The sequence below is a fragment of the Camelina sativa genome, chromosome 20 (assembly GCF_030686135.1).
Source record: "Camelina sativa cultivar CO46 ecotype springtype chromosome 20, ASM3068613v1".
NCBI classification, from domain to species: Eukaryota; Viridiplantae; Streptophyta; class Magnoliopsida; order Brassicales; family Brassicaceae; genus Camelina; species Camelina sativa.
Window position 1 is genome coordinate 8,591,618 of NC_141899.1, and position 10,026 is coordinate 8,601,643.

The 10,026-nt window shown below is 35.6% G+C and overlaps 2 protein-coding genes across 2 annotated transcripts; both read right to left on the reverse strand.

The window, feature by feature from the left end:
* Window positions 1-2,055: 2,055 nt before the first annotated feature.
* On the reverse strand, window positions 2,056-5,899 carry LOC104770154 (apyrase 2-like). The gene is made up of 9 exons (XM_010494528.3): window positions 5,168-5,899; window positions 4,398-4,526; window positions 4,248-4,304; window positions 4,075-4,167; window positions 3,670-3,875; window positions 3,383-3,474; window positions 2,971-3,188; window positions 2,686-2,875; window positions 2,056-2,435 (listed from the first exon to the last, which is right to left on the reverse strand). The coding sequence occupies exons 1-9, from the start codon at window positions 5,489-5,491 to the stop codon at window positions 2,323-2,325; spliced, it is 1,422 nt and encodes a 473-aa protein (XP_010492830.2). The 5' UTR covers window positions 5,492-5,899; the 3' UTR covers window positions 2,056-2,322.
* A 116-nt stretch (window positions 5,900-6,015) lies between these two features.
* On the reverse strand, window positions 6,016-7,835 carry LOC104770155 (putative aquaporin SIP1-2). The gene is made up of 3 exons (XM_010494529.3): window positions 7,164-7,835; window positions 6,466-6,741; window positions 6,016-6,366 (listed from the first exon to the last, which is right to left on the reverse strand). The coding sequence occupies exons 1-3, from the start codon at window positions 7,458-7,460 to the stop codon at window positions 6,208-6,210; spliced, it is 732 nt and encodes a 243-aa protein (XP_010492831.1). The 5' UTR covers window positions 7,461-7,835; the 3' UTR covers window positions 6,016-6,207.
* Window positions 7,836-10,026: the final 2,191 nt, after the last annotated feature.

Consider the following 10,026-nt stretch of genomic DNA (forward strand, 5'->3'; position numbering starts at 1 on the left):
TGATATTTCCACAGTTCAATTATTTTAGCTAATGCATGGATCATAATAAGTAAGTGTCACATCTATAAACTATTTAGCTCACCAATCAAAACCTGATACTTATTCATGCGTGTTCATCGAATAATCCCTAAAAAGGTTATTTTCTTCTTTTTCCTTTTATTATAATTAGGTTCAAACTCAGATTTGTTCTACGTAGGAAGAAACAATCGTCTCTTTAGTCTAACTCCAATGATTCAATTTCATTTTTGTTTTAATATACAAAAAACTTTCATATCAATATAATCTTCTACATAAGATTAATCATTAATCTCTGAAACGTTTGTTGTCACCATAATCAAACTACTGAACAAAACTAGAGATTGATTATCATTTCATCAAGGATAAGTCTTTTCAATATGTGAAAGGTAACCCTTAAGATTCTTCGTTGAAAATAAATGTGTTATATGTCGTCATTTTTATGGACAAATTAATATTATTGGGTTTGCTTTATTCTATTTCTTAAAATTCAAATGATGCCCCAATAATTCATTGAAAAATAAAACTTAGCTTCACCATGAAGCTTGAAAATATGCCCCCCTTTTCTTACGTAAATTTTTGAATCCCGATTTTCTTTTTATATCATGTGATTTAACCAATGATTAATATTTAATTTGCACATGATATCATATAATACGTACGTTCATTATATACTGAAAATATTATAAATTTCCTCGCTATGTAATCCTAATCCAAAAAACACTTCAAACTTTGAACTTAGGTCATGAACCCAGTATGCTGCCTTTTGTTCTAAAAATTAAATCCGTCGCCATGTAGCTTATATATGGGATCATAATTAACGTGCTAAATTTTCTTTACAAACCGAAATTTGGTTTTTAGAAGTTTTCTATATGTAAACATGGTAGATTTATGAGTGAAAAACCCAAACTAGTTTTTCAAGTCTGTAAGACGGTAAGAAATAAAAATAAATAAATATATATATATATATATATCTTTAATATGTCTAGAGAAAAAAAAAAAATCAAAACGACTTTTGTAAATGGTGAAAGTCTATTTTTGATAGGGCGATTAAATAAACCTTTGCAAAGAAAATTTTGTTTAAATTCAGAAAAGGTAAACGACTTATTTATTTTTGTTTTTGTGTAATTTTCGGGAAGAAAAAATCCAAACTGTTTCAGAACTCAGAAGCAATAATACATGCATGGCTTTTTTAAGCTGGTTCTATCAGAAATTCAGAATGGTTTTGGAATTTGGAGCAACATCATTCTTCAGTGTTCATAATGTTTTTTTTTAACAGAGTAGGATATATGTGCCTTCTCAGTCTCAGGCCATACAAAATACAAAAGACCATTGAGTATTATTTTGTAATTCTTCTGAATACCTTTTACCTATATTTTTTTGTTTAACCTATCTTATTATTACAAAGGTTGAAATCTTCGTGTATTTCATATATAAGGTTAAAATGACAGTGATTAAAGTGACATATAATAAGTTTAAAAAACATGCTACGTATGAAAAAAAGAAAACTTGCTACGTAGATTTCATATTTTTGAAAGGTATATTTCTTTCGCCAACCAAACTTTTTTTTTTTTTTTTTTACTATTTGGTCGATTAATTAGATTACTTCGTGACACAATATTTAAAAACAGTTTAAAATTTTTATGAAACTTATATATATATATATATAATATTTTTTTTAAAAAGCCAAATAAAAGGATGAATCACCATTTGTTGTGTGCAAGTAATTGCCTATCTTTCGAGGGACAAGAGCGGGGAGACAATAATTGGAGTGCAATCACCACGTGGATTCACGAAACACCACAATCACAACAGACGTCCTTTTCACAATTATTTAACTGAAAACATAAACATGCGAAACTGTAATATTTTTATGATAGTTATTTTTTTATTATTAGACGAAACTGAAATATCATCTGTGTTGTTCCCATATCCAAAAAAAAAAAAAATGCTAGAGACAAAAATAACAAATTAAACTCATGATTTGTTCTGGAAAATATAATTTCATGACCAAATACACGAACTAAAAAAAAAAAAGAATGTTGCAATCTTTTCATAAAAATATAACAAATCGAGACAAAATAAGGTTACGCTATTTTACAAAGAAGAATCAAAGATCTGAAAAAAGGTAGATATGTATATTAATACTGTATAAGCCAAAAAAAAAAAAAACCATTTTCTCTAAATACGATTATTATAATAAAAATGATAAGTTGCTTTAAGGATGATAAAAATTGAGGTAAAGAAGAAAAAGCTTTGGGAGAAATCAAAAGAATTAAGGTTTTTGTCTAATTCCCAAAATGCTCCTCACAGTGAGGATACGGCCTCGATGGCGCTACCTAATGGCCACGCGGCTTCCACGGCGTGTTCTCCGTATTTTACCTTTTTCACTAATGTTATTGTCTGCGATGGCTCCAATCCTGTTTTGTTTTAGACCACAAGAAAAGCAACAATAGACAAAAATGAAACAAATACTTAGTAATTATAAATAAAAATACTTGAAACTTGTACTGCAGGACCAGACCATCCTAAACCTAAATTTATTCGTAACTTCGTTTCTTTATGTTTTTTGGTGTAATCATATATACTAAACCTAAACTAAATTTTTTAGATTCTATTGACCGTTGAAATTGGATTGTTGTTTTTATGAGTTTTAAAGGAGATACTAACCGAATCCATCAATGAGCAGAGTGTATTGGTAAACAAGATCCATGCACAAGTAAGGCAAATTATCTTCCTCCACAAGCGGGAACTTTGATTTTCCCTCTTCCAGATTCATACTACAAGCTTTCTTTGCTGCTTTCTCAAAGTCCTTGGGACGAACTGTAGCAACCGGTTGCTTTGGGTCAACAAATCCAGCCTGTGTCAAATACCAACCAATTGTACCGCGTTTAACAAAAAAAATTACAGGTTGTGTGTGAAAGCCTTGAGAAACAGTGTTTTTAGTTCAATTACCTCAGCAGCACGGTCAAAGAAAAATGAAGCAACAAACATATTCTTTTGGCCACCACCTCGACCACCATTCCAAACTCCACCGAATGTGCATTTCATGTGGGTACACAATGTATCATTCACTTTTAGTGCGTTGATGGTTATCCTTCGGCATTCATCAAGACTCGCACCAGATGGTGAAGCAGTGCCTTTAAATTCTTTTCCTCCATACTTGTACTTACCTACAGTGAATAAAGTATGTTAGAAGAAACCGAGATATTGATCCAATATTCTTAAACGCAATTGCATATCCAGAGATTTTCTTGCAAAGGATCGAGAAGATAATGGCAATAATGAAAACATGTGTCATATGATGAGAATATAATGCAGACAACTCTAGTTGGAATGCTCTCATCACAAAACAATAATCTCTCACCATCATAGCCTGTCACGATGCAGGGGTTCTCCGAATCGTCAGAAACTTTCAAAATCTCTGCTCGGGCAGCCAGTAATCCGTAATGTAGGTAACTACAAGCAAGAAGAAGCCAATAACAACAACTCACATTAAGGACTATAGATGAACAGAAGACCAGAATATCTAATGAGTATGGCAGTCTAGAACATATACAAATGAAGAGGAATAACTGCCGGCTCTTCGGGAGTCGTTAGTATCAGACAATTCAAAGACGCTTTAAGTCAAGAAAACCACAAGAGGTGACAAACCTGTGAACATAGAGGAAATACTTCCGCCCCTTAAGGTACATTTCCCTGACATATGAATCCTCTCCTTCTAATGGTTTTGGTGCACTTGCAGCATCTTCCTCAGATATAGCATATGCCATTTGAACAGACCCCCCTCCAAGATCAACCACTCCAACCGTATCTGAGTATGGTTTTCCTAAGTTCCTTAGCAAGTAGTTAATTGTCACCTGCAAAGTCGAAGCCAAATAAGATAAAATGCCAGCTTGATTAGAGGTTGGTTCGTGCCCAACAGCTTGAAATATAATACTATTTTACATACTATACTTCAAACTATTACAGTTGCCATTGTGAAACATTTCTTATTGAATGATTAAGAATTAGAAAGATGGCTCTTCGTAAGACACTAACAAATGTGGGAGAACATACCCACTGATAAGAACCTTCCTGAGTACCATCGAGTACAGTAACAGCATTTGCCTCAGTTTTCAGCATGCTTCTATCTCTCAAGAGTTCCCTAACCTTATAAACAAAATCATAATAAAGTATAAGAGCTAAGGGACCTAGCGAATGTGACTGATAATATATTGAAATATAATTACCGCTTGCAAAATGTTCTCAGATGCTTCATGACCCAGCGTCCTCAAACCTGCCGTTGCCTGACAAGATATACAGAAAATCACTTCAGATGATTCACAAAATAATATGAAAGAGCTTCAATTATCTATGCGGGGGAGAATTCATTTCCATACTCCAACTCGGACAGGTGTCTTTGGACGCAACTCGCGAGGAACAGAAGCTTCTGCTTTGTCAAGAAGAGACACCAAAGAGTTTGCTGCTTGCCGGGGATCAGTAGGATATGCACTCAACCCTGGTTTTAGCTGAAATCAAATCAGTAAACAGCTTAGAGCCAAAATTCCAACAAGCACCAATAAAGCGAAAACTAAACAAGAAATTCAAGCCACTGCGATATAATGAAACAATAAACTAAGTGATGCTAGTTAGGTGAGTTCAAGCTTCATGTTAATTCCGAAAACACAGAGTTCATGTCCATTCTATACATTGAAAGAAAAGTAATACGCTTCCGGTTTATCTAGTTGAGCTCTGCTCAGGGCGAGGCAAGATATTGCTATGATAAAATCTAGAGGAGGATCAAATATAGAAACTTACAGAACTTGAATACCCTCTTTATGAGTCAAACAAACAAACTATAAAACATACTATAGTCTCATTCTTTCAAACGATTTCGACATGCCCGTGCGATTGTTAGATCAAGGAGATAGAGTATGAGTGAATCACAGTGAAGCTCTATCCAAACAGATATGAATGAATAAGCTCTGTTAACACAGTCCACGTCTTTCCACACACTAATAAGTAACAACCATATGAGCTTAAATAACACAAATGCACCATAAGAATCTGAATCAAGTCTCAGAAAACGACACAAGATCTATCAAACAGTGCAGGTAAATGGTAACTCAAAGTGTCAAATCCAGTAGGAAACGGAAACAATGAATCACACCTGTAGAAAGAGCTCAAGTTCATTGCCGAGAGGGATAAGATCCAAGTTCTGATCAAAACAGTAAACATGTACACGGCTACCAGAACTCCCAGCATCAAAAATCACAGCGTAATTCTTCGGACCTCTCGAATTAGGACCTCCCTTGCGATTAAGCACATTGTACTCCTCAACGACGGAATCAGAAGTCGATCTCCCAGGCATTAGCAGAAGAACAAGAGCGATCAACACAACGGGAACCGAAATCACAAGCACAAGACCACGGTGGCGCTGGATCTTGTCAGCGATAGATTCGTGCCGCCCAATCCCACCACGCTTCGCCGTCATCTTACCTCCGTCGGCAGAGTCAGATGTAGGAGAATGGTTACCTGACTCCAGAAGCTCAGTTGAAGAAGGCGAACGGTAGCGTATCTTACCGTTGCCGTTGCCGTTTCCGGTGCCGGATGACGCCGTGGTCTGCGGCGGATCCTGTAACGGCTCCAGATTCGACGGTGGATTATAAGAGGCGGCTTGAATTCGCCGGATTTGATCTGGAGTATAAAAAGCCTGGATCCAACACTTTGTGTGCTCGCTCCCAGATCTGTGTTTTTGTATTTTTCAGTAAATAGATAACAAACAAACAAAAGACGTTATGGGTTACGATTGCGGGAGATGGTAACTCCCGTAAAACTTTGTTACAGTAACTCCCACAACGAGCTTTTACATTAACCCAAAATACTTACTGTCATACTGTGTATAGTTTTATCAGTAACAACCCCTAAATTTTCATAACTCGGTTGAATCGAAATTCGAAACCATATCAGATCGTAAACTAGAACCGGATTGACATAACCACAACCAAACCAAATAAATGATAAAGCTAAACCGATAATACTAAACCGGACGAGAGTGAAAAGATTACGTACAAACCGGAGAAATATATGACGTGACGTCCATACGAATTCACGAAGAGAGCAAAGAAACATATATTAAAAGTCTACAAAGTACAAACGATCTACAGTACGAGGACGAATACAAACAAATGTTGACTCAAATACTATTCCTCAGGCTTTCTTCTGTTTCTTCTGGACCAGACTTGGCGGCGGAAATAGAATTCGGAATAGCATCGCAGATAATATAGCTCCCGTGAAGGAGCTAACCCAATGCACATAGAAATGGTCCCATGTATTGTGAGACTTGTATATATATGCCCATCCAAATGCCTACATATATTGCAATATAAATTAACCACAAAGACTATATAATTAACAAGATCAAATGTCAAGATATATTAAGTAGCTAATGAATGATAATGAACTTACAATGGCAGGATTCATGAATGGTCTAGTGAAGTTAGATCCTACGACAAACACTGATACGGTAGCGAGAGCGAGCAAGAAAGTTTTAGCGAGCAGTTTTCGTGGACCTCTTAGGATTATTAGTAACACCAAGAATGTAACACTGAAACTTAGAATCACTTCGGCGATAGCTCCAATGTGTGCATCATCTTGATACGAAGGCTTTCCTCCAATCATAGTCCTATACTTTTCAGGTATCATCTCCATGATCGTTATCGCACCTCCTGCCGCACCAACTGCCTAAGATTAAAACATAACATCACATAAGGAAACAAACATGCCAGCTGGTTCCAGTTGGGCTAAAATCTAAAAATCTCAATGTCAAATTTTTTTTACTCAAAAAGACATCACACAGCATGGACACACACAAAAGAAACTTCACAAAAAGCCAAACAAACCAAAAAAGATAGTTTGATATTCCTGCTCTAAAAGTTGATCAACACATTGTTGATTTTTCTAACCAAAATAAATGTAAGAACATTCAACTACAATGTGTAAAGATAATAACTTTATTAAATAATTCTAATTCGAAGAGACCGACAAGACACACGAAAGCGAATACTTATATGAAAAGATGTCACAAAGTATTAAAGGTCGGTCATAACAGAAGGAGAACTAGGTTTGGTTTCAAAATCTAGTAAGTTTAAATCATAGCCACACACCTGAGCAGGAGATCTAATGGCCAAGGAGAAGAGAGAATCTCGAGAAACGCCGGCGGTATAAAACGCAGCGTTTCCACAAGGATTGAAGCTAGCGCCACCAAGAACGTCTCCGATAACAGTAAAAATCGAGATGGAGACGAAAACAACCAACGTTGAGATCACCAGAGGTGCCCAAGTGATACCATGAAACCCGGCTGCGGAAACAATCGCCGCCGTCTGTATCCCAAACGTCGCCGAGAGAATAACCCACAAAAAGGTTATCACCATATCGCCTAACGCCGACTTGACCGCACTCATCGTTAGTAACGTACCTCTTCTTCTTCTTCTCTTGATCGTATTGGTTTAAGAAGATCGTTGTTATATTGGTTTTTTGCTTCTTGAAAATCAGATGTTTTTTTAGTCCACTCAAAATTGTATTCTTTATATTGCAGAAGGAAAATGATATGTATGAGTGACTCACCTAACTGATAAGAGTTTTTGGGGAAATTAGTGTTTCGAGATAACGGGTTACTGATTATCCCAAATAAAAAGTTTGAAAAAGATAAATAAAAAGTTTGTAGAGAAAAAAGAGTATTATGCTTATTACTAGAGAGGGCCTATTTATTTCCAAAATGGGTTTGTATATAGATCTAATGAGTTAATTTGGACCATTAATCTTATCTCTTACTTTGCTTTGTTTCACTTATCCTTTTTAATGTACAAGTATATAATTCCCAAATGAATGAAGACACTATAAAGAACAGATACATATTATATTACCTGTCGATATGAATTGGGCACATACAAAAATTTGTTGTCTTTTCCTTTTTTCCAATATACTAGTGTCATAGTAAAAACAGAGTACTATTTGACTCTTCTTTGTTGAATATTTGACTGTCAGTAAGATTTGTTAAACAAAATAACAAAGGAAAAAAAAGCAAGACGAGGATAACGGAACAAACTAAATTAGCTTAACTATTATAAACAAACTTTTGTATCATTAACTGGTTAAGCTTTGTATAATCGAATTTTAAGTTTGTTAAATTAAGATTCTTCTCCGATCCTCGTTTCTTTGTTCTATCTTTTCGGTTAATCGGAGTTTGTTATAGCATAAATTCGTTAAATGATATATATATATATATATATTAGCTAATACTTAATCTATCCCTGATAGATTGATGTTTTAGAAGATTTTATTTGTCTCTAAAAGATTGATGTTGTGTATATTTTTAATACTAAAAATATGGAAAAGTGGAAAAGTGGAAAAAATGTCAGTAAATTAAGGATCCGATATCATCACACAGATATATGAATGACCACAAATAAAAACAAATAAAATTATCAGAAAAATAAATAATTATTGTGAAAAATTTAGTGGACTCACTAGACCGGCCCATCTATTAGCCATGGAGTCTCGGTCCATCGGCCATACTCAGTCCATACAGCTTCGGCCCATTAGCCGAAGCCTTACTCGGCCATTAGTTCTTAGTCGGTTTAAGCTTTAGCCTTTGTACTCTACTATATATACTTGTAACCTCGAGCATAATCAATAAGAAGAAACACAAGAGCTTTATTCCTAAACTATATTCATAACAATAATAAAATAATTACATTCTCTCTCTGTCTTGCATGCATGGATTTAAACCAACAAGAGCTTTATTCCTTAGATTTTGTTGTCTTGCATGCATGGATTTAAACCAACAAAAGCTAACAATAATAAAAGAGAGACACTACGGTCGTGGCCGTGGTGGCAGAGGACGTGGTGGTCGAGGAGGCCAAGCCAGCCGCAGACGCGGTAGTAGAGGCCGTGGTATCTCCAAGCCACAAGCTAAGGCAAAATCAGGTTGTCACCGATATGGTATGGCAAACCACTGGATGAGAAACTGCAGAACTCCCAAACATCTTATTGATGCATATCAAGAAAGTTTGAAGAAAAACCCAGAAGCTAACTTGGTGCATCTCGATGATGAAGGAGACTTCGATCATGAGAATGATGACTCCCTAGAGACTTCCGATCTCCTTAAAGAGGATGAATGAAATTTTCGGTTTTATTTTGGTTTAAAACTATGTTTTTTTATGCTTTGATTGATTTCTATGTATTGGATAATTGATTTGGTTTAAATTCAAGGATTTATTTTATATAAATTATTTGCCTTATTGAGTTAAAACACAAATGTTGTTTTATAGAAATGGCTGAGGATATGAGTGAACTAGTGGTGGATAGTGGATCCAGCCACACTATATTAAGAGATAAAAGATATTTTATCAACCTCACCATGAAAAATGTCAATGTTAGTACAATTGCGGGTATAGCAAATCTTATAGAGGGCTACGGCCAGGCTCACGTGTTGTTGCCTAAGGGAACACACATTGAATTGAGTGATGCCTTATATTCACCCAGCTCCAAGAGAAACTTGTTGAGCTTTAAAGATATAAGATTAAATGGTTATCATGTGGAAACCAAGGGTGAAGGATCTAAAGAGTTCCTCTACATTACAGAAAATGTGAAAGGACAAAAGAAGATCCTAGAGACTATACCTGCACTAGCCTCTGGTTTATACCATGCTAAGATTAACATGATAGAGGCTAACTTGGCAAAGCATAGAATGTTTCATGAAGAGTTCACTTTATGGCATGACTGGCTGGGCCATCCAGGTTCGAACATGATGCGTAAACTGATTAAGAGTTCGAATGGGCACAACCTAAGTGAAAGGAAAGTTATCCCTAAACATCTCACGTGTGTAGCATGCGCACAAGGGAAACTTGTCATAAGGCCTTCACCAGTAAAAGTCACAAGAGAGACTTTAAACTTTCTGGAAAGAATACTGGGAGATATATGCGGACCAATACACCCATTTAGTGGGTCGTTTAGATATTTTATGGT

Coding starts and splice junctions, on each gene's coding strand:
- LOC104770155 (XM_010494529.3), bottom strand. CDS start 7,460: ATGAGTGCGGTCAAGTCGGCGTTAGGCGATATGGTGATAACCTTTTTG. Junction 6,742..7,163: donor CCATTAGATCTCCTGCTCAG/GTGTGTGGCTAT, acceptor TTTTAATCTTAG/GCAGTTGGTGCGGCAGGAGG. Junction 6,367..6,465: donor CATTCATGAATCCTGCCATT/GTAAGTTCATTA, acceptor CAATATATGTAG/GCATTTGGATGGGCATATAT.
- LOC104770154 (XM_010494528.3), bottom strand. CDS start 5,491: ATGACGGCGAAGCGTGGTGGGATTGGGCGGCACGAATCTATCGCTGAC. Junction 4,305..4,397: donor AGACACCTGTCCGAGTTGGA/GTATGGAAATGA, acceptor ATATCTTGTCAG/GCAACGGCAGGTTTGAGGAC. Junction 3,876..4,074: donor AGGAAGGTTCTTATCAGTGG/GTATGTTCTCCC, acceptor TCGACTTTGCAG/GTGACAATTAACTACTTGCT.